The 24,863-nt window shown below is 44.0% G+C and overlaps 1 protein-coding gene across 18 annotated transcripts; it reads right to left on the reverse strand.

The window, feature by feature from the left end:
* Window positions 1–17,879: 17,879 nt before the first annotated feature.
* Window positions 17,880–23,165, reverse strand: LOC136549420 (uncharacterized). Of its 18 annotated transcripts, none has more exons than XM_066540685.1 (10): window positions 22,696–23,165; window positions 22,537–22,609; window positions 22,340–22,453; window positions 21,855–21,971; window positions 21,610–21,758; window positions 20,803–21,368; window positions 20,485–20,619; window positions 19,834–19,854; window positions 18,690–18,871; window positions 17,880–18,385 (listed from the first exon to the last, which is right to left on the reverse strand). In XM_066540685.1, the coding sequence occupies exons 1-6, from the start codon at window positions 22,726–22,728 to the stop codon at window positions 21,255–21,257; spliced, it is 600 nt and encodes a 199-aa protein (XP_066396782.1). In that variant the 5' UTR covers window positions 22,729–23,165; the 3' UTR covers window positions 17,880–18,385; window positions 18,690–18,871; window positions 19,834–19,854; window positions 20,485–20,619; window positions 20,803–21,254. The 18 variants fall into 18 exon arrangements, with proteins under 18 accessions (XP_066396782.1, XP_066396780.1, XP_066396772.1 ...); XM_066540683.1 differs by having other exon boundaries at window positions 19,834–19,898; XM_066540675.1 differs by having other exon boundaries at window positions 19,834–20,004.
* Window positions 23,166–24,863: the final 1,698 nt, after the last annotated feature.

Genomic DNA, 24,863 nt, shown 5'->3' on the forward strand with positions numbered 1-24,863 from the left:
TCGTATGAGAGAGGAGGTGGTGAGACCACGGGTGGAGGCTTTTGATGCTGATGCCGGGTACCAGACATGTTAGATGACTTTCACCAAGGACAGTTTGATGAGGGACGTGAGAAGGAGGAGATGGAGGCAGCCGCACAGGCGTTCTACGACATGATGGACTCGGCACAGAAACCCCTTCACGATCGGTCAATGGTGTCTCAACTGGATGCCATTGGACGCTTAATGGGGTTGAAGTCCGAGTTAAACTTGAGTCGACCTGGCTTCGATAAGATGTTGGCTGTGATTGGCACCCTGCTTCCGGAGGGCCACATTCTGCCAAGGAGCATGTACGAGTCATAGAAACTCCTTCGAGCACTTAAGATGTCGTATGAGCAGATACATGCTTGTCTAAAGGGATGCGTCCTGTTTAGGAAAGAACACGAGCATGCAAAGTTTTGTCCAAAGTGTAAATCCTCTAGGTACCTGGAGGTAGACTCTAATGATGGCCAAAAGAGGCAACTTACGATCTCCGTGAAAATCCTACGGTACCTTCCATTCCTACTGAGGATCCAACGGCTATACATGACCGAGGACTCCACGAAATAGATGACATGGCACAAAAATAGCAAACGGTACAATCCTGACAAGATGGTACATCCATCCGATGGTGAAGCTTGGATTCGCTTTAATGACAAACATCATGACAAAGCAGATGAGGCTCGTAATGTACGTGTCGCGCTAGCAACAGATGGGTTCAATCCTTATGGAATGATGGCTGCCCCATACTCATGTTGGTCCGTCTTCATTATCCCCCTTAATCTCCCCCCCCCCCGGTGTCTCCTTTCAATGACATAACGTATTCTTGTCGTTGATAATTCTTGGACACCTAGGGAGTAATATGGGTGTGTTCATGGAGCCCGTGTTTAATGAATTGGTCCATGCTTGGGACGAAGGGGTATGGACATACGATTGAGCTACAAAGACAACCTTCAAAATGCACGTTTGGTACCACTACTCCTTGTATGACTTCCTGGCGTATGAGATATTCTGCGCCTGGTGTGTTCATGGAAAGTTCTCATGCCCAATATGCAAGGAAGGTGTGAGGTTCATTTGGTTGCAGAAGGGTGGCAAGTATTCATCATTCGACAGACATCGTCAATTCCTACCTCTTGACCATCCATTCAGACAAGACATCAAGAACTTTACGAAAGGTGTCAAAATGATACCCTTCTTTCACGGGGTGCAGGACCAGGGAGCCCCGATTTCATTTGTTGGTTCAAACAGAAAGCCCAAACTGATGCGTCTATAAGTGATGAGCTGAGACAGGTTGCAAATGGTTGTGCCGTTAGGGTCAAGTCATTTACCGGTTATGACGTGAATGTATATCGTTTTCACACAGCAAGCTACGAGCATAGTCGGTCCAATAAAAAAACCATAAACAGCGGAGTTGTTACGTCTGACACTGATGGACTCGACTATTATGGAAGAATTGAAGAAATCTACGAACTATCATTCTATGGTTCCAAACCTCTTACTCCTGTCATATTCAAATGCCACTGGTTTCATCCTGGAGTAACGAGACGGACCCCTAAGCTTGGGCTAGTCGAGATTCGATAGGATTCTGTCTATCCAGGAAAAGATGTCTACATTGTGGCTCAACAGGCCACGTCATACGCGTGCAAAGACGCCGAGCATCTTAAGGGTTGGTCTATTATGCACAAGGTATCGCCACACGGTAAACTACCTATCCCAAATGATGAAGATTACAACTTCAACCCAAACACATATGATGGAGAGTTCTATCAAGAAGAGGGACTACAAGGAAGGTTTGACATAGACTTAACCGAAGAGATAGGAATGGAAGTAGAGAATGAAAGGGATGATGACGAGGACGCTGGAGATGAGGTGCAAAATCTGAGGGACATACAAATGCTTGAGCGATTACGTTTAGGCAATGACAATGAAGACAACATTCCTCCTTCGGATAGTGTTGATGAGTTGGACAATGTTGATAGTGATGACGAGACCTATGATCCAGCTAATCTCAATCATGAAGATTATTTCTAATACATGTAATACTATGTTTTTTGTAATTATGTTTTGTTTATTTTTGCAAATATTTCTAATACATGTATTACTATGTTTTTTGTAATTATGTTTTGTTCATTTTTCACCTATTTCTAATTACGTCTTGTTTTTCTTTTTTGTTGCAGGTGATTGAACAAAGATGACGAGCGACCATCATAGGTCTGTGAACTCGATATACCAAAGACAACGCCGGCTGCAGGAGGAGGCGGAGGGGGCGGTGGAGGGATCGGACAGGAGGAGGAGGAGGACTGCCAGACGCAGGAGGGGGCCGTCTCCTCCCACGCCACGTGAGGAGCCGAAGGAGGAGGTGGCGCCCGTGGATGAGTCGGACGATGAGCTGGTTCGGCAGACGGACGAGGAGGAGGGGCCGCACGAGGACGACGAGTTGGAGGCGGCAGGCATGGGTTCCGCTTCCTCCGACTCCTCTTCGAGTGTCTACTTGTGAGGTCCCGCGAGCCTTCCACATGTTCCGCTTCCTCACCAACGCCCAGTGATTCGCCCCGAAGGGCAAACGTAAGTAACTTTATATGTTATCACCACTACTTCATATGATATGATGAAAAAAAACTAATAATTTTTCTTAATCACTTGTGCAGGAACTGGGTGGTTGGTCGGGTGGTAATGCACGGCTAGTCAACGGCATCCTAGGTCTTCTGTGCAGGCAACACTTCCCCAGCATTGTCACGTATGCATCGAAGACGGAGCCGGCCTACTCGTTTGACCACTACGTCGTCGCCACCGATGCGGAGTACCCCAACAAGGCGGCGCGGGTGAAGGCAGAGCTTTGGGTAAGTCTCCCTCGCACAACATTGTAGACTTTTCTTGAAATAATGAATGGATACATCGCTTTTGTATGTAGACTTATTACAGATGCGAGGAGGGATTTGAGGCTAGAGCGGAGCAGGTGACTACGTAAAAAACTCGTCTCCGACATGCATCACGAGGTGCGCATCTAGGCCATCGTAACCTACTACGGGTCGAAGCTTGGAGAGAGGAAAACCAAGAAAGACGCAAGAGAGATGCAGCTGACCCGGGAGCAGTACCTTGAGGTAAATGAAGAACATCAATATTGATTCGTTTTGAGATTAAGTTGGTTTAATTTGATCTTCTTATATGTCCAATACTTGATGACATATAGATGATTCCCTGGTGGTGCCAAGCATATCCCGAGTGCTGGGCGATGATGGTGGACAGGTGGTTCACGGAGGAGTACCTCAAAATGCACAGGGATGCCCGGGACCGTCATTTGTAGATGCAAGGTCCAGCACACCATCAAGGCAGCCGCAGCCTTGCCAGATACAAACAAGCATGGGTACGCGAATTCATTTATCTATTGTGACGCTCAGTTCTGTCTGATTTCTAATCATCGTGCTGTCTTTCTCTCAGTCGGCGTCACATAGTGGCCAGGCTTGCTCGGACTTCTAGGCATGGTGTATGGCGCACAAGGGCAAGGCGATGTCCGACGTCTCCTTCAACCTGGAGGACCCACCCGAGGCATACACGAACCCGAGCATCCACTCCCGAATCAGTGAGTACACTGAGGTGGCGAGGTCGCTCCATGGGTCAGACCACGATCCGAGCACGCAGGACTTTGATGGAGAGGCCGTCATGAGGGCGGGGCAAGGCAAGAAGCATGGGCGGTTCTGGCTTGGCGACGGCATCATCGACACGGCCTCTACTCCCTCTCTCTCCCAGATTCGAGCACGGAGCACGAGCGAGAGCCCGGCCATTCGCACACGGCCGACCGCTGCACAGCACTGGGTCGACGCACTCGAGGTTATTCCTATTTTACTCGTCATACATTGATCTTTACACACCTTAATTAGCTTTGCATTACTGAAATATTGGAGTGAAATATTGTAGGCCCCGCTCAAACAAGAAATGAGGCAACGTCAGGAGCTGGAGGCCGGGCAGCAGAGGATGGCGGCCTAGCTGGAGGCTGAGCGGGCCGAGCGGCAGGCCCAGGCGCAGAGGCTGACGGACATTACGGAGTTCCTACAAGGATTTGGGCAACGTGTGGGCTTCTCTCTGCCACCTGGGCTGTTGGTTCCACCTCCGCCTCCGCGTCCTGTAGCTACAGCTACTCCTGTGAGTATGAAAGTTTTTACTTTCACTTATGATTTGCTTGTATGGCCTCTACCTTCCTAGATTAGCTATCTAAATAATCTTGTATCACATACAATCTTCTCTCCTTTGTGCAATCTCTATCTGATGGTGGTTCGAATAATCCATCTCATGCACCTCCAAATGATGGAGCTGTGCCTTCACCACAGTCGCTTTGGCCGAGATGAGTGCACGTTGTATTTTTTTCATTTGTTGTTCACTTTGTGATATACTTGTGATGCACTTGTGGACTTTGATGGACTTGTGTATTTATTTGGATGGCACTTGAGCACTTATTATTATATATGTGATATATATTGTGATGGATGTGATATGTGCGGATGGATGTGTGGATGGGCGAGATATATATGTGATGGATGAGATATATATGTGATATATGTTTGTATGAATTTATTTGTCATGATGGAATGTAAAAAAAATTAAAAATTACAGTTTTTGGTCACTTTGCCCAGTGTTGCACTCGACAAAGGACCCCTTTGCCGAGTGCAATGGTCACAGCACTCGGCAAAGCTGGAAAAATTGGTGTCCAGAAAACCATTTTTCCAGCTTTACCGAGTGTTGTGACCATGACACTCGGCAAAGAAATTTAAAAAAAAAATCAAACTTTGCTGAGTGCCAGACAAAGGGCACTCGGCAAAGAATTTTTTTAAAAAAAATTTAAACTTTGCCGAGTGTCGGACAATGGACACTCGACAAAGGAATTTTTTTTAAAAAAAATCAAACTTTGCCGAGTGCTGGACAGAAGGCACTCGGCAAAGAAATTAAAAAAAATCAAACTTTGCCGAGTGCCAGACAGAGGGCACTCGGCAAAGAAATTAAAAAAAAATCAAACTTTGCCGAGTGCCGGACAGGGGGCACTCGGCAAAGAATTTTTTTAAAAAAAAATAAAAAATCTTTGCTAAGTGCATGAAGGTTGGCACTCGGCAAAGAAATTTTGTAAAAAAAAATAAAAACTCTTTGCCGAGTGCCTAAAGGGTTGGCACTCGGCAAAGAATTTTTTTTTTAAAAAAATATGTGCTGAGTGTCTGCCGGGTTGGCACTCGGCAAAGTGACCGTCAACGGGACCGACGCCGTGACGGTTGCTTTTTTTTGCCGAGTGTCCCCGGGGCACTCGGCAAAGCCTTTGCCGAGTGCCCGATAAAAAACACTCAGCAAAGAGGGCTTTGCCGATTAATTTTTTGCCGTGTGTTCTTTGCCAAGTGTCGCACTCGGCAAAGGCTTTGCAGAGTGCACCGGCGGCGGGGAGAGATGGGATCGCCACCAGCGCCACGTAGAAGAGCGCGGCGACGGCGGAGAGGTCGCGCAGGATGTAGGAGGAGAACCTGAGCATGGAGCGACGGAAGCAGTGCGGCGGGATGGCTGGCTTCATGTCGGCCAGCGTGAACGGTGGCTTGTCCGCGAGGGAACGCTTCACGTTGGCGCCAGCGTCATCGGTGGCCGTCGTCTCTCTGGTCTTGGCGCCACCGCGCACTGCTGGCAGCTGCTGCTGCATGGGTAGGAGAAGGCTCCAAAAGCTGGATCGGAAGAGGATGGTCGTCAAGCCACACATCACCTCAAGTATTTATACCCACGCGATGACGCGAACTGCTCCTCAACACATCCGTCTCCGCTTTTTTTTTTTTAACCTGGACTCCTAGTGGACAAGTTGTAGTATCTGTACTCAACACAACACACTCACACCACTACACACGCACACCCCTAGAAACTACAACCTATACACCTCAAACGTCCTTCTGGAGATCACCGAAGCTCCACAAGCCTCGTAAATAACGGGCACGTCGTAGTCCCATTGTAGCACCACGTGGTTGTCCAGAACCTCCACGAAATAAACATGGATGCGAGACCGGAAATTCTACTCCCCGTGGGGATCGAACTCCAACCGGCAAGCCCCAACACCTGGGCACTTGTCACCCGAGCTAGGCTCGGTCCGCTGCTAAATACACGCTTGCGTCACCTAGACATCACTCTCTTCGGTAATTTCAACCGCGCGCCCTCTGGGTGTCCGCCTGCCCTATGCCGCACCAAGTTTCCCTATGCCAATAATTGCCCAGTTCGTTTAACTGATAAGGTACGACTAAAAATATTGTTAATTAATTTGTTGTGAGAGAAAAATATTATTTGTTGACTGAAAAAGTAGACAGGGCAGATCTCAGTGCTGCGTGCTGCTGGAAACCATCGATCTTTTGTCACCTTGTACTGGGAAAAACCTGGATCTTTTGTCAGCTCCAACTTGTGAATATTTAACGCCTGACAGGAGGCCAATTTGTATATATGTATGCACTGTTGACAACCAAAATTATTGATTGCAGTTTTTCTCACGACAGGGTTTGGTAGAGTTATCAAAACGCAGAATGGGGTTCACCCATGTGTTTCCATCGAGATGATAAAAGAAAGATATATAGAATGGCGTCTCATTTAGAGTCCGGATAAAGAAATTACGGTCTCAGACCCTGCAGAAACCTCCCGGTTTGTAAGCTGGCTAGGTCGGCTTTTACGAGCCAGTTTTTGTGGATTCGATTGACCCTTGGCCTCGATCAGGCCGCCTTCGATAAGGTAGTGTTTAGTTCCCAAAATTTTATAAAATTTTTTAAGATTTTTTGTCACATCGAATCTTTGGACGCATGCATGAAGCATTAAATATAAATAAAAAATAAAATTAATTACATAGTTTAGACGAAATTCACGAGACGAATTTTTTAAACCTAATTAGACTATGATTAGACATTAATTACTAAATAACAATGAAAATGCTATAATACCATTTTCCAAAAAAAATCACCAACTAAACAAGGCATGAGCAAAAAGAACTTATGTATAATCTGTGTCGAATGATCGAGAAGACAACTGCTCTTCGTCGAATGATCGACAAGACAACTACTCTTCCTGCAAGTACCTAGCAAGTACATCGTTATTATTAACCTGCAGTATCTTACTACTACTAGTCTACTCTTACTAATTGGATATACCCGTCGAATCTATTGTGTTCTTCCATTTTACAAATGCACACTCAACCGCTCGCCTAAGTCCTAACCTCAGTGAAAAGAGTAAGATAAAAAGGCTTAAGCGTAGTACTCCTAGTTAGCAAAAAAAAAAAGGAAAAGGAAAAAGTAAATTCAGTAGGACAGAGTAGTTCACAGACCAAATATGAGAAGCGATGATGTTTTGATGGGAAATACACTACTAGTAAGCAAAAAAAAGAGGAAAAAGTAAATTCAGTAGGACTGGTGCAATGCAAGTGCAACAAGCTACTGCTATAGTACGAAATGAAAGAACTGAAAAGCATAAAGTAGAGATAGACATCCTATCACTTCGCTAGAGAAGCTAATTTGAGACGCATCTCCTTTGTTGTTTTCTGGCGTGCCGTTAAACTTAGCTTGATCCGCTTTTTTTTCATCCGGAACAGTGTTTTTCTCTCATAAATTTCTCCAGATTCATTCAGATTCCTCTAAAATTCCTCCAAACGAACGGAGCCGTAGTGCATCTCAACAACTCGACTCTTCTTTTAGTATTTTAGTAAGGCGATAAATGAAACTAACTAGAATATGTTGACCAAGTAGTTATTCAATAGGAGAATCCAATTGGCAGCCTCAGACTTGCGTCCTAGCTTGATTAAGAGCTTCGACCAATTCTTTTATATCATCAGCTCTACTCAATTCAGTTTAGGCTATTTCAAGTGCTTGTTGAGATTCTTCTAGATCAATGCCACCAAAAATACATCTATTTAAGTTAGAGTGTTTCTCTTTTCTGTTGCTGTGCTACTGTTGTAGTCTCTCCATCCTAAACACCTGCATGCTCCGACAATCAGGAGAGCATGTATCCAAAACCTCTTGGCCTTGTGATCCTGTACTGCGTGAGGGTGAAAGCTCTAGTTTGGTTTTGGTGAATTGATGGAACCCTAAGTGCTAACCTAGTTTATCAAGTGATCATGATATAGGTAGCACACTCCAAATGGTGAAGCAAATGAAGATCATGATATGATGATGGTGATGCCATGGTAATGATTAAGTGCTTGGACTTGAAAAGAAGAAAGAGAAAAACAAAAGGCTGAAGGCAAAGGTACAAATGGTAGGAGCTATTTTGTTTTGGTGATCTAGACACTTAGCGAGTGTGATCACATTTAGGTTCGATAGCTGTACTATTAAGAGGGGTGAAACTCGTATCGAAATGCGGTTATCAAAGTGCCACTAGATGCTCTAACTCATTGCATATGCATTTAGGATCTAGTGGAGTGCTAACACCCTAGAAAATATTTGTGAAAATATGCTAACATATGTGTACAAGGTGAGACACTTGGTGGTTGGCACATTTGAGCAAGGGTTAGGAACTTCACCGGCGCCCTAGATAGAAAAGATGGAGGTCACTGTAAATGACCGGACGCTGTTCTCTGAAGGACCGGTGCGTCCGGTCAGTAGGAGTAGAAAAAGCGCAACATCGGTCATCGACCGGACGCTGGCGCTGAAACGACCAGACACTGGCTGGCTGCATCCGGTCACACTGACATGGTCATGCACAGGGGAAACGCCAAGTGATCAGACGTTGGGTGAGTCCGGTCGAGCCTGATTGGATGCATCCGGTCGTGAAAAATTATTTCTGGATGCTTACTGGAAACGACCGGACGCTGAGGTCCATCGTCCAGTCACTTCACAGCAGCGCGTCCGGTCACCTTTTGACCGTTGGGATCGGGCGCTCAGTATTTGAAGAGAGGGGACACGTGGCACGCATCGCGTGACCGGACACTGAGGTCCAGCGTCCGGTCAATATGACTGGAGCATCCGGTCACCCCGTGCTGTGCCCAGTGAAGGGGTACAACGGCTCTATTTCATGGGGGCTTCTATTTAAGCCCCATGACCGGCTCAAGCTCACTCTCTTGGCCATTTACATTGACATAGCAACCTTATGAGCTTAGCCAAAGCCCTCCCACTCGTCTCCATCATTGATTCATCATCTTTGTGAGATTGGGAGAGAATCCAAGTGCATTGCTTGAGTGTTTGCATCTAGAGGCACTTGGTGTTCGTATTTCGCTGCAGGATTCACTTGTTACTCTTGGTGGTTGCTGCCACCTAGATGGCTTGGAGCAGCGAGGATCGTTGAGCGGAGGGTGGTGATTGTCTCCGACTCCGATCGTGGTGATTGTGAGGGGTTCTTGACCTTTCCCCGACGGAGAGTCAAAAGGTACTCTAGTGAATTGCTCGTGGCTTGTGTGATCCTCATCTTGTGTTAGTTGTGCGGTACCCTATTGAGGGTTTGGCGTGTGATGCCAATTAGCTCGTGAACCTCTAAGTGAGTGAATCGCCACAACGAGGAGTAGCTTGCCGGCAAGCAAGTGAACCTCGGTAAAAATCATTGTGTTCATCATTTGATTCTAAGGTGATTGGTCTTCATTGGTATTCATTCTTGTGATTGATTGGCTCCTTCCTCGATACGACAGTATAAACAAATTGCTCACTCTCATTACTTTACCTCAAACTAGTTGTCAAGCTCTTTAGTGTAGCTAGTTGTTAGAGCTTGTTAGTTTGGTTAGTGTGGCTCTTTAGTTAGATTTTGAGAGCACACTAAATTAGTGTAGTGTCATAGCTATTGTGTGGATAGAAACTATATAAACTAGAATTGTGGTAGGTGGCTTGCTTTTTAGTAGGCTAGCGCAACACTTGCGTCGCCTCATAATTGTCTAACCGGTTTGTTAAGTGTTGTTGTAGAAATTTTTAATAGGCTATTCACCCCACCCTCTAGCCATTAGGACCTTTCAAGTGGTATCAGAGCCGAGGTCACCGTGATTTGAGGCTTAACAACCTTCGGTGTAAAAATGGCTCAAATCAACAACACCAAGAAGCCACCTCAATTTGATGGCACAAATTATCCATATTGGAAATCAAAGATGACCACACATATTAAGTCAATCAATAGAAAAGTGTGGAAGGTGGTAGAAACCAAAATTGAGATTGGTGATCCAGAAAATCCCACCGCGGCCGAAGAAGTGCTTCTCCAAAATAATAACATTGCTCTAAGTGCCATTCATGATGCAATTGATGAGAGAACATTTGAGCAAATCAAGAATATTGAGATGGCTCATGAGGCTTGGAAGAAGTTAGAAGAATCATTTGAAGGCACTTAAGCCGTGAAGGGTGCAAAGGCATACATTCTCAAAGAGAAGTTTGCAAGCTTCAAGATGAAGGAGGATGAGAGTGTGTTGGAGATGTTCCATAGGTTTCAAGTGCTTGTTAATGATCTCAAAGCACTTGGAGAAGAGGTGAAGGACAAGGACTTCTCCCACAAGTTCTTAAGATGCTTACCTTCAAGATTTGGCACATTAGTCACTATTCTAGTGAGGAGTGGTTTGGACACCATAACACCAAACCAAGTGTTGGAAGATATAATGACCGATGATACATATGGAGATGATGATGAGAAGGAAGAAAAGAAGGAGAAGAAAGATGAGAAGAAAGATGAGAAGAAGAAGAGTGTGGCATTCAAAGCCACATCATCCAAGGGCAAGGCAAGGCAAGAAACATCAAGTGAAGATGATGGCTCATGGGATGATGATGATGATGAGAAGATGGCTCTCTTTGTCAAGAAATTTGACAAGTTCATGATGAAGAAAGGGTACCATGCTAGAAGAAAGAAATCTTCATCCAAGAACAAGGAAAAGTCAAGAAGGTGCTTCAAATGTGGAAGCAAAGATCATCTTGTTGCTCAATGTCCATACAATAGCGACAATGATGATGACAATAAGAAGAACAAGAAGAAGGACAAGAAGGAAAAGAAAGAAAAGAAGGACAAGATGACCTTCAAGAAGAAGAAGGGTGGTTCATATGTGGTCACTTGGGATAGTGATAGTGATAATGATGATAGTGATGATGACAAGACCACCAAGAAGAAGGCACTTGCAAGCATTGCAGTCAATGAGAAGCCTTCTCTCTTCGACACTCCATCATGCTTCATGGCTAAGGCCACTAAGGTACAAACTTGTGATCATGATGAAAGTGATGATGAACATGATAATGAAAATGATAGTGATAGTGATGATGATGAACCTACTAAAGATGAATTATTTGACATGCTAGAAGATGCCAAAGAACACTTTGACATTAAGAGAAGGGAGAGCGTGAATAAGGAGGTAAAAGCCCTTAAACAAGCCCTTGATGAGCTCAAAGCAACTCATGAGAGGCTAGAGGAAGCCCATGAGAAGCTTGGTAAGGCTCACAAGAAGCTTGAAAAAGCTCATTCCTCTTTGCTTAATGAGCAAAATAAAAAGAAGCATGTTGAAACTTGCAATGTAGGCTTAACTTGTGATATAATTGATGAATCATTATCTATGTCTATCATTGTTGCTCCCACTAACCCTTCTTGTAGTACTTCTACTTCCACCTCATCTAGTTGTGATGGTTTCACTTGTGCAAGAACAAGAGCAAAAATGCTAATGTATCCTTAATTAAGATTAATTCTTTCTATGTACTTACTAAGGGTACAAATGGTGTGAAGGCTAAGTTCATTGGTAAACCATGGATGGGCTCAAAGAAGAAAGTTATTTGGGTACCAAAGATCTTAGTAACTAACCTTCAAGGACCCAAGCAAGTTTGGGTACCTAAAAAGAATTGATCTTCTTTTGTAGGTCAATTACAAAGCCGAAGGAAGGCATTGGGTTCTTGATAGTGGGTGCACTCAACACATGGCCAGTGATGCAAGAATGTTCAACTCAATCAACACCAATGGCAATGATAGTTATGATAGTATTACATTTGGTGACAATGGCAAAGGCAAGGTCAAAGGGCTTGGTAAGATTGCAATATCCAATGATATGAGCATATCCAATGTGTTGCTAGTAGACAGCTTGAACTTCAACTTGCTATCCGTGGCTCAATTGTGTGATCTTGGATTCAAATGCATATTTGGGGTAGATGATGTAGAGATCATAAGTGTAGATGGCTCTAACTTGATCTTCAAAGGCTTTAGATATGAGAATCTATACTTGGTTGATTTCAATGCTAGTGAAGCTAAATTATCTACATGCTTGTTCACTAAGTCTAGCATGGGTTGGTTATGGCATAAAAGGCTTGGTCATGTTGGAATGAAACAATTGAATAGATTGGTTAAGCATGACTTGGTTAGAGGCTTGAAAGATGTTGTGTTTGAAAAGGATAAGCTTCGTAGCTCTTGTCAAGCTGAAAAACAAGTTGGAAACACCCATCCCAAGAAAAGCATGATGAGCACTAGTAAAGCATTTGAGTTATTGCACATGGATTTGTTTGGTCCAACACAATATACTAGCATCAGTGGTAACAAATATGACTTTGTGATAGTGGATGATTACACTAGATACACTTGGATATTTTTTCTAGTGGACAAAAGTGATGTGTTTGCAACATTCAAATCATTTGTCAAGGGCATTCACAATGAGTTTGAAACAACCATCAAGAGAGTTAGAAGTGACAATGGTAGTGAGTTCAAGAATACTAGAATTGATGAGTTGTGTGATGAACAGTATTTTCCTAAACTCTAAACGGTAAACAGTCGGTCACCTACCGTTTAGCCATTATTCGAGCAAAACATCCCATTAAACAGGCTAAACGGTCAATTAAACGGAAACGACGGACCACCGTATAGCGTTTACACGGTGTTTAAACGGGCTAAACGACCGTTTAGGCGAATAGTGGTGATGAATTTGGAATTAGACATCAATTCTCAGCCAAGTACACTCCACAATCAAATGGCCTTGTTGAGAGAAAGAATAGAACACTCATCGATATGGCAAGGTCTATGCTTAATGAGTACAATGTAAGTCAATCTTTTTGGGCCAAAGCTATCAATATGGCTTGCTATTGTAGCAACCGTCTCTATTGTCACCCATTGAAAGAGAAGACACCATATGAGCTCTTGAATGGTAGAAATCCCAACATTGCATATTTTCGGGTCTTTGGTTGCAAATGCTATATCTTGAAGAAAGACACTAGATTGGGCAAGTTTGACAAGAAATATGATGAAGGATTCCTACTTGGTTATTCAACTACAAGCAAAGCATATAGAGTTTGGAATTTGGATAGTGGTACTCTTGAGGAAGTTCATGATGTTGAATTTGATGAAATCAAAGGTTCACAAGAAGAGAATGAGAACTTGGAAGATGTTAGAGGCATTCAACTTTCAAATGCCATGAAGAACATGGATATTGGTGAATTGAGGCATAGGCAAGTGAATGATGATGAAGATGATCAAGTACAAGTGCTCTCTAACTCAAATGAGCAAGATGATACAACTCAAGCAAGTACAAGTGGCTCTCATGATAATGAACAAGATCAAGTGGCTAGTACATCATCTTAACCCAATGATCAAGCAAGTGCAAGTAATCAAGTTCCAATGCTCCAACCAACCAATATTGCAAGGGATCATCCATTGGACACTATCATTGGTGATATTTCAAGAGGTGCGCAAACTAGATTAAGATTGGCTTTATTTTATGAGCATTTCTCATTTGTGTCATCCATTGAACCAAAGAAGATAGATGAAGCATTGAAGAATGTTGATTGGGTGAATGCTATGCATGAAGAGTTAAATAACTTCACAAGAAATCAAATATGAGAATTAGTAGAGAGACCAAAGGGACACAATGTGATTGAAACCAAATGGGTCTTTAGAAACAAGCAAGATCAAGATGGGATAGTAGTAAGGAACAAAGCAAGATTGGTAGCACAAGGCTATACACAAGTTGAAGGTCTTGACTTTGGAGAAACATATGCCCCGATTGCTAGATTGGAAGCTATTAGAATCTTGCTAGCCTATGCTTGTGCCCACAACATCAAGCTCTATCAAATGGATGTTAAGAGTGCATTTCTCAATGGTTACATCAATGAAGAAGTATATGTTGAGCAACCTTCTGGTTTTGAAGATGACAAGAAGCCCGACCATATATACAAGTTGAAGAAGGCATTGTATGGCTTGAAGCAAGCACCTAGAGCATGGTATGAGAGATTGAGGGACTTCCTACTCTCTAAAGGGTTCATAATGGGTAAGGTTGACACCACTCTTTTCATTAAGAAGATTGAAAAAGACTTGTTTGTGTTGCAAATCTATGTTGATGACATCATATTTGGATCAACCAATCAAGACTTTTGTGATAAGTTTGGAAAGATAATGGCTAATGAGTTTGAGATGTCTATGATTGGAGAGTTGAGTTACTTCCTTGGTCTTCGAATCAAGCAATTGAAGAATGGTACTTTTATGAGTCAAGGCAAGTATATCAAGGACATGATCAAGAAGTTTGGCATGAGTGATAGTAAAGTCATTAGTACATCAATGGAAACCAATGGCAACTTGGATAGTGATGTAAGTGAAAATATGGTGGATCAAAAATTATATCGGTCTATGATTAGAAGCCTACTCTATGTGACCGCATCAAGGGCGGATGTCATGTTTAGTGTATGCATGTGTGCAAGATTTCAAGCCTCACCAAGAGAAAGTCATTTGAAGGCTACAAAGAGAATATTGAGGTACTTGAAACATACACCAAATATTGGTTTGTGGTATTCCAAAGGAGCAAAGTTTGAGCTAGTTGGTTACTCCAACTCGGATTATGCGGGATGCAAGGTTGAAAGGAAGAGCACCTCGGACACATGTCAATTATTGGAAAGATCATTTGTTTCATGGTCATCAAAGAAGCAAAATAGTGTTGCACTATCAATCGCCGAAGCTGAATACATATCCGTCGGTAGTTGTTGTGCACAAGTACTTTGGATGAAGGCCACTTTGAGTGACTTTGGAATTAAGTTCAAGAAAGTGCCATTGCTATGTGACAATGAGAGTGCAATCAAGTTGACCAACAATCCAGTCCAACATGCAAGAACAAAGCACATTGATGTCCGCCACCATTTCATAAGAGATCACCAATAAAAAGGGGACATTTGCATTGAGAGTGTAGGCACCGAAGATCAACTTGCCAATATATTCACCAAGCCATTGGATGAGAAAAGGTTTTGCAAGCTAATGAATGAGTTGAACATATTAGATTTCTCCAATATGTGTTGATGCACCCCCCCCCACTTATATGACATGCCTCTCTTTCGAGCAATCCAAGATAAAAGTTGATTGGCATGGCATACATCCTTACTAAGAACATGTTTAGTGCATCTAGACATCTTTCATATTTAATAGGCTCATTCATGAAAATCAAATGAATTTGATAATTATATGGTACCACTATTGCTTCTATGCTTATTTTGATCTAGTGGTAGCATATGACATGTGTGTGGGCTTGTAAACCTAGTGTTTAATCTAGAAAATGAGCTCTAAATGTTTAACTCAACATGGTACAAGATAACCCTTATTTTGGAGGTGTGAAGAAGCTTGTCCTTGGATCAAACTGAGTTAAATATCTTTGGCAAATGATCTAGATTAGACCAAATTTGGGAAAATGGTCCTCACCCCATTGATTGACATTGATAATCTCAACCTATCTACTTTTTGAACCTTTGTGGTCATTGATGAAAAGAGGGAGAAAAACAAAAATATTACTGATATTAGTACATGGGGAGAAAAATAAAGATATAAGTGATAGGGGAGAACTTGACATAGGGGGAGAGATATGGCAAGAGATATGACAAAAGAAATGGATCAATTAAAATTTTGAGCACACAAGTAGGGGGAGCAAGCTCATGAACTTGTATGATGCATTTGAATGTGCATTTCATATGTTTGCTTGCATGGCACAAGTTTTAAATTTCAATATTCATGCTTGTGTGGTGTACGCTAGTTATATGTTTGAATGATGAAATGAAAATCTAGCATGCATAAGTTTATCTAGTGATTTCATTTCCAAGTGTTTCCAAGTGGTATCAAGCTAACCATGGTGCTAAGGATGATATAATGGTGCACTCCGATTGGTATCACGCTTCAAAGGTTCATCTTTTATACCTTAGCATTATTTGGTAGACATTGTCTCCTATATTTCCTATCTAAGCATATGTGCAAGCTACAATCCAAACTCTTAGCACATATGTAGGGGGAGCAATCGCTACCATTTGGGGTTCATGTAACTTGTCCATATCCTTTTACACATGATAAATATGCTTGGACAAGCAACATGGATTCAATTAAATTTAATTCATATCTTTGTGAAAGGGTTGTCATCAATTACCAAAAAGAGGGAGATTGAAAGCTCTAGTTTGGTTTTGATGAATTGATGGAACCCTAAGTGCTAACCTAGTTTATCAAGTGATCATGATATAGGTAGCACACTCCAAATGGTGAAGCAAATGAAGATCATGACATGATGATGGTGATGCCATGGTAATGATCAAGTGCTTGGACTTGAAAAGAAGAAAGAGAAAAACAAAAGGCTGAAGGCAAAGGTATAAATGGTAGGAGCTATTTTGTTTTGGTGATCTAGACACTTAGCGAGTGTGATCACATTTAGGTTCGATAGCCGTACTATTAAGAGGGGTGAAACTCGTATCGAAATGCAGTTATCAAAGTGCCACTAGATGCTCTAACTCATTGCATATGCATTTAGGATCTAGTGGAGTGCTAACACCCTTGAAAATGTTTGTGAAAATATGCTAACACATGTGCACAAGGTGATACACTTGGTGGGTTGGCACATTTGAGCAAGGGTTAGGAACTTCACTGGCGCCCTAGATAGAAAAGATGGAGGTCACTGTAAGTGACCGGACGCTGTTCTCTGAAGGACCAGCGCGTCCGATCAGTAGCAGTAGAAAAAGCGTAGCATCGGTCATCGATCGGACGCTGGCGCTGAAACGACCGGACGCTGGCTGGCTGCGTCCGGTCACACTGACATGGTCATACACAGGGGAAATGCCAAGTGATCGGACGCTGGGTGAGTCTGGTCGAGCCAGACCGGACGCGTCCGGTCGTGAAAAATCGTTTCTAGATGCTTACTGGAAACGACCGAACGTTGAGGTCCATCGTCCAATCACTTCACAGCAGCGCGTCTGGTCACCTTTTGACCATTGGGATCGGGCGCTCAGTATTTGAAGAGAGGGGACACGTGGCACGCATCGCGTGACCGGACACTAAGGTCCAGCGTCCGGTCAATATGACCGGAGTGTCCGGTCACCCCGTGATGTGCCCAGTGAAGGGGTACAACGGCTCTATTTTATGGGGGGCTTCTATTTAAGCCCCATGGCCGGCTCAAGCTCACTCTCTTGGCCATTTATATTAACATAGCAACCTTGTGAGCTTAGCCAAAGCCCTCCCACTCATCTCCATCATTGATTCATCATCTTTGTGAGATTGAGAGAGAATCCAAATACATTGCTTGAGTGTTTGCATCTAGAGACACTTGGTGTTCGTGTTTCGCTGCGGGATTCACTTGTTACTCTTGGTGGTTGCCGCCACCTAGATGGCTTGGAGCAGCGAGGATCGTTGAGCGGAGGGTGGTGATTGTCTCCGACTCCGATTGTGGTGATTGTGAGGGGTTCTTGACCTTTCCCCGACGGAGAGCCAAAAGGTACTCTAGTGAATTGCTCGTGGCTTGTGTGATCCTCATCTTGTGTTGGTTGTGCGGCACCCTATTGAGGGTTTGGCGTGTGATGCCAATTAGCTCGTGAACCTCCAAGTGAGTGAATCGCCATAACAAGAAGTAGCTTACCGGCAAGCAAGTGAACCTCGGTAAAAATCATTGTGTTTATCATTTGATTCCGAGGTGATTGGTCTTCATTGGTATTCATTCTTGTGATTAATTGGCTCATTCCTCGACATGGCGGTATAAACAAATTGCTCACTCTCATTACTTTACCGCAAACTAATTGTCAAGCTCTTTAGTGTAGCTAATTGTGAGAGCTTATTAGTTTAGTTAGTGTGGCTCTTTAGTTAGCTTTTGAGAGCATACTAACTTAGTGTAGTGTCATAGCTATTGTGTGGATAGAAACTATATAAACTAGAATTGTGGTAGGTGGTTCTCTTTTTAGTAGGCTAGCGCAACACTTGCTTCTCCTCATAATTGTCTAACCGGTTTGTTAAGTGTTGTTGTAGAAAATTTTAATAGGCTATTCATCCCCTCTCTAGCCATTAAGACCTTTCAGGGGGTGAACAATTTTTTTGAAAAGCGTCTCATGTAACTGCTTGCATTCTTCGTGGTGGCCCATCTTCCATCCAAGTCAAGATATTGCCATGTATCGTCGTCTTCATCGCCAACTGCTCCAACCAGTCTTCGCCAAAGTCATCACTCCTACACCAACCATGACTTCATCTGCAAAACCAGAAGTGCGTGCACTGTGAGCTGATCTATTTAATTACAGAAATGCTATACAACACACATGTATTTTAGCGCAAAAAAACACATGGATTTTTTTGTCCCTCTCTTTTCTTCCATTTCCTGGCTTGTCTGGCTCACGTGCGCAGCAGATTCCTCCCTTCCCTCACCGATCCGCGCTGCCCACATGTCTTAAACTTATTGGTGACGGTGCAGTAGATTGTGCAAAGTAGTAGCACAAAGCATGCATCTGACTTAGATAAGATTGAAGAACATGTCCTAAGTTATTATGCAGACGTACGGATAAGATAGGGCACGATACTTGTTCATTGGGGGTATCATAATCATGGTGTAGTTAATTGTGTACCACAAAACGGGCCAAGCCTCTGAGCAGGTCTCTCTCAGTGTGATTTCAAGATCTTTGTCCGGGAGCTGTTTGTTGTGCCCCATTTGATAGCGATGTGCCTGAATCTGCTTCGGGAGCTGCTCAAAAAACGCCAAATAGGCTTAAGGCTCTTCACAGTGTGCAAGTGGAGCCACAAGAAAAACTAGCAGGAACGCCGCGCGTTGCCGCGGGCACAATGGGGCAGGCTGAAAAAAGGGCAAGTTGTATGGTGTAGTTGCAAATGAGGGCACTTATCAACTGGTTGACAACAGTTCGATTGAAATAATAGCAGTGATGTCCAATCGATATTTATAGGAGCAAGATTGGTCGCTACAAAGTGAAACCACGGGGAAATTATTGCTGAAAGTTGCAACAATTGCAACAAAAGTGTTCTGAAAGCACATATAGAGAGTAGGATATAAATTAAACATAGTAACATGAGTCACAAATTTTTGTTTTAGCTACCTCTTATTAATAATTTCATTTCGCAGAAGGTAGCATGGGTCATTAAGTTTTAGATTTACACAGTTAGCAGAGATCTAATAATTTGGATTGGACAAAAGACATTATGATGTCAAACTGTTCAAGGAAGCTCCATCTATATCATCCAGTTGATATGTTTATGAGGCAAACCAATACAGTACATGGAAGATCTATATCTGTATAAGAAAACGACAATAAAATTTTAGTATTGTTGTATAGTACTAATTCCCGTAAATTGCAGAAGCCAGATGAGAGTTTTTCTTATTGTATTGTAGGTACATATATGACAGACATTTACCAAGTATGTTCCAATAAAGCGAGAAAGCAATACCTATCCTAGGATAGGAATATTACTTGGCGTGCTAAACATTGAAGGGCAGTCTACACACACACACATCCTACCCTATGTAAATTAAAGTAGAGTTAACTTCAAACCACATTGAATTTTAGGTTAGTCCTAATTCATATTTTCATTTAACAGAAGGCATCAAGGTTCATTAAATTTGGATTTGCAATTAGCAGTGGTGAACTAAAATTGATATTGCACTGCTAGGCCCACCAATGCATGAGTACTAACCTTGAGTTGTCTATCGTCGTACTGGTCCAAAGGCACAATAAGTGTTGCATCAAAACACCGCCAAACTTGTGACAATCAGTTTATTTGCATTGAATTCACATGATGAAATAATTGAAATGTAGAATTAAACAATTTGAATCCCTTTGAAAATTAGACCAGAGAACTCCATACCTATCAGTGAAGGCAGTAAATTGCAACATTCAGAATAATGTAAATGAGTGGTATCCATTATTCTCATAACCAAGAAAAAGGCATTTATCATATTTTGAAATACTACTCGTCATTGGTTAATATGGAAGTGATGTTTAGCCACAAAAAAAAAGGTAAACGAAATGAAGCAAATGGTTCCCTTCACTGCAGCTGCATTGTATTAAGGAATGCATATGTCCCTTAAGAACTACACATTTATTTGATATACAATGCATACCCTGGTTTATTGCTTTCAGTTTGGCTATGAGGATGTTAGCACTTTGAGTAGGCAAAATTGAAATCAATCCAGACAACACAACAGCTGAAGAAAGGTGTGCACAACTGGTTGAAAGAGCTTAAAAGTATTATCCATGAAATATGAAATATGTGCTAAATTAGCTGACAAAAGTCATTCAAACTATTATCCATAACTTCGAAAAAACAAAACAACAAAGATTGTACCTGTACGGTGATTGCATGAACATCATCATACAGGACGGGTGGATTTATAAGTGAACTCATAGGAAGGATGTCGCTAGAATGAGGTAGTGTACTCATAGCAAGGGTATTGCAGCACACTATCATTCATAGAAGTTTCTACAAAGAGCATGACAAAGAAAATGATATGTGAATTAGAAGTCGCATGAATAAAAGAGATTGCTAATTTTAGGAGGCACAACTAAAACCCATGTACGAAAAGCGACGCTAACAGAGCAGACCTATGGGAAGCAATGGAGCAATGCTTCCTGATTTGTGAATCCTGCAACATTTAAGGCTTACATTTTTTATGGGCTTCTCCAGTTGGTGCAGCATTTATTTATTGGCTTCGAGAGATCTGATAGCAACCATGCAATGGTTAGGAAGCAAATAACAATAAAAATAGGTAGTCCAGAACAATAAGTGATATAGATTAGCATATGACAAACATCAGTATCATTCCATTTGGTCATAAAAGTATTTATGACAATCTCCTTGTGGCCTCAGAAATGCAATTATGCATTTTGTAGGTCTACTTTCTCTGCACAGGGATAGGCAAGGGCTTACAACAGTAGGTACAACTAAGATTAGAAGGGAATTATATGTTTTCATATGCTCTATTCCAGGAAAAAGGAATACAATGTGTCTCACTGTTTTCCTGTGAGCAAAGACGTGTATTTGTTCCAAAAAAGTCACAAATCACATTAGATATCCGAACTCCCTAGGTCCATAAGAGAGCAGCAACATGGACCATATCAGAGGCCACAATGCACGAAATATAAATAAAATAAATTATTTCGTGTAATTGAGTTGTGACATAAAAGAGGTTCTGCTTCATTTGCAACAGTTGGTCCAATGCAACGGCCATCCTGGAGGAAAAAAAAGATAGACGTGTTTCATGTCAGAAAAGTATGACAACAATTTTGCCTGCATATGGTTGATTGTGATTGAGCTAAAATAAACACATGGTACCAGGCATATGAACCCACATGTAGATTCATAGACAGGTGCAAAGGCCATTTGACTAAGCATTGTGGCATCATTCATGCACTAACTGCCTTGGTAAGGTTAGACTGAAATTAAAATTTTAGTGATAGAGTGAAACACCACCTGATCAACAGGTATCATCATCAGGGACTTCTGTCTGATCAAAGATTCAAATGCTTCATTTTCCCATCGAATGGTGGACTCAAATTTTTGCACCCCAGTGGAATATTCATAAAAAAGGAAGTAAACTTTTAACTTCCTTGATGAATTGACTGAGGCATGGGAAACAAAATAAATACATAAGAAAATTTGACGTTGCCTAGAAACTGGCCAACTGCATTTGTATCAACAAATTGGCTTTTACGTACAGAAGTATGAGCATCGCCATGTTGACCATTGCTGCTGTGTCGGCAGGGGTAGGACCATACAACCTACATGAGAGGGAACAAATACTTGAACAAATACTGAGTGTGGCTCTGTCAAACCTGTAACAGAATAGAAGTAAATATATTTATAAGCGAGACCATAGATGATAGCATCTTTCATTGTGTAAAGAAATTGTTGCTCCTATGGTCTGTGGCCGCGGCCATGGTCACCGGCACGCACATGTACGTAGAAATTTCATGTCTGAATTAGTATCCACAATTTATACACAATCTCTTTTTGATGATGCAACATTTTTAACAGGCATCTATATGATGAGAGGAAGAGGTGACTTAGGATATGTTTGTTGACTCAATTTGGGAAACAGGGAAACATGTTTTTACAGAGGTAGGAAAAAACATAGTTGACATATCAAAGCTGAGGATATAAAAGCATATGTTTGGGGGGAAAATAAGGGGAGGTAAGCAACCTGGCATGTTGTGGACTAAGCTTACTCCAACTTCAAGTGCAGGAATATTCATAGACCCTTTGAAATTGCAACGGTAAGAGGGGGGCATGTGATCCTGACAGCATCTACTATAATCTGAAACATATATAAACTTTGAAGACCATATCTGGATGACCCAGAAAATTGGGAAGGACATTAAAGAATGAAGATGCAAGTACCAGTAAGAGTGGAAACAGAGCCAATGCGGGACATCCGCTGCTCTCCTTCCCCGGACTGTTCATGTGTGCAGACCTGAAAGCAAAAAAGGAGGAGATCATGAAGGCAAGAGACGGTGGGGCAAGAGACTCAAGAATGGGCAACAACACAAGAAATCTAACTTGGTTCGGTCGGTGCACTCGCAGATTAGTCATGGAACCACTGGCCCAGTTGCGGAGGTATCATCGTGGTCAGGCTACACGCGGAAGAAGCACCTGCGATGCAACTCGCCATACATGGTGCTGGGCGACGGCGGCGGAGGAAACCTTGACCGGACGATTGGTGGGCGGCCGCAGGGAACCCCCACCGCCGGCATAGCCTAGCTCGGCGAGGACGGCGAGCGGGAGGAGGATGGGACGCGGGGGCCGCACGGGCCGAGGGCTGGGAAATTGGAGACGGAGGGAGGGGCGACGGCGGCGGAGGGCACGCGCGACGGAGAGGCGGAGGCGTGTGGCTGGGACGGGAGGCCGCCGGGCTAGCGGTGTGCAGCGCGCGGAGGAGGCCGCCGCGTGCGCCTTGGGACGCCGCCGCCGCTCAGCAGCGCGGGCTGGCCGGGGACGGCGGGGAGGCAGGGGCGGCGCTGGATGGGGGTGGGTGCGGTGGGGGCCTGACGCTGCGGGGGAGAAATAGCCCTGACTAGGAGAGAGAGGACGGGACCTTTTTTATTTTTTTTAATTAGATTCATGCCATTATATTTTTTTTTTTTTTGATGTTTAGAGAAACATCATTACTATTCATCTATTTTGAAGCATGTCATTACAATTCTTCGTTTCCCACACAAATGCTACTGAATACGTATGGACACAGCCTGGGCCCAGCTACAGCGTATACGAAGACGTATACTTCATCACCCCTATCACTGATACGCTGGCCCGACATGTCATCTTCTTCTTCCTCCTCTCCTCCTCTCTCTCTCCATCCCGACGCGGCCACGGCCACGGCGAGCAGCAGCACGCTGGTAGCCCACGAGCAGCAACCCATCTCCTCCCGCTCCTACCACGACCAAGCTCGCCCGCCGCGAGGACCAGGCCCCCTCCCTTCCTTTCGTGTCCCCTGCTCTACCCTCACAGCAGTCACAGCACCATCCGCACACCTCGGGCGCACCAATCGCAGCCGCCATGGGCGGCATGCCTTTGAGCTCACGATCGGCTCCTCTTCGCTCCCTCTCTGCCCTATATAAGCTGGGCCTCGGCACCGCGAGCACACGCCTCCACTGCTCCACCACTACCCAAGCCATTCCCCACTCTCCAGCACCCATTTCCGCCGGCACAGCCGCCATTGCCGAGCTCGATTTGAGCTCGCTGTTCTCCACGCTCTGACCGCCTCCGACCTCATTTCCTCCTCCGTCAAGTTCGCAAAGGCACTACGAGTCCGTGAAACCGCTCCTTCGCATCAACCCAAGCCAGCAACACCTTCGCCGCGAGCTCGCTGGAGTTGCCGTCTGCCTCGCCTCGGCTCCCTCCCTCTCCGGTCAGCATTCGACGACAAGAAGCCCACCATCAGCGTCGTGGTGATCTCTTTCTCCGTTTGCATCTCTCCCCAGCGTATCCCGTGGCCCCTAGCTCAACTCTGAGCCCACGCCGGCAAGCAAGCCATGTGCAGAGTGTGCAGGGGAGAGAACAGAGAGGAAGACAGCCCGCGAGCAACAACAGCACGCCGAGCAGCAGCAGCAGCACGCCGCGGGCGAGCAAGCGAGCGAGCAGCAGCACGTCGGTCAGGCCGCAAGCTCCGCGCCGGCCGCGTCCCTGGCGCGCCGCCCGGGAGGCGAGCTCCGCACCGGCCGCGTCCTGCTGCTCGGCTAAGGCGCTCCCGTCGTCGGCTGCTCGCCCGCGGCGCGTGGGGTCACAACAGCGACTCGTCGGCTCGCCCGCAAGCCCGCAGCCGCCGCCGCCGGCAGCGCCCACTGTGGCCGCGTCGGGATAGAGAGAGCTGGAGAGAGAGATGAGGAGAGGAAGAAGAAGATGACATGTGGGGCCCGCATGTCAGTGACAGGGGAGATGAAGTAAACGTCTTCGTATACACCTGCAGCTGGGCCCAGGCTGTGTCCATATGTATTCAGTGGTATTTTTGTGGGAAACGAAGAATTGTAATGGCATGCTTTAAAATAGGCGAATAGTAATGGCATTTCTCCGAACATCAAAAATTATAATGGTATGACTCAATTAACCCTTTTTTTAATCTGAGAGGGCAGGACCTTTGTTGCTGGAAGGTTCTGGGAGTTCTGGAAGGCTTGTGGCCGGTGATGCGCCCGCGACCCTAGATGCAAGATCGAACTGACATCAAAATGCGG

The sequence above is a fragment of the Miscanthus floridulus genome, chromosome 4 (assembly GCF_019320115.1).
Source record: "Miscanthus floridulus cultivar M001 chromosome 4, ASM1932011v1, whole genome shotgun sequence".
Classification (NCBI taxonomy): domain Eukaryota; kingdom Viridiplantae; phylum Streptophyta; class Magnoliopsida; order Poales; family Poaceae; genus Miscanthus; species Miscanthus floridulus.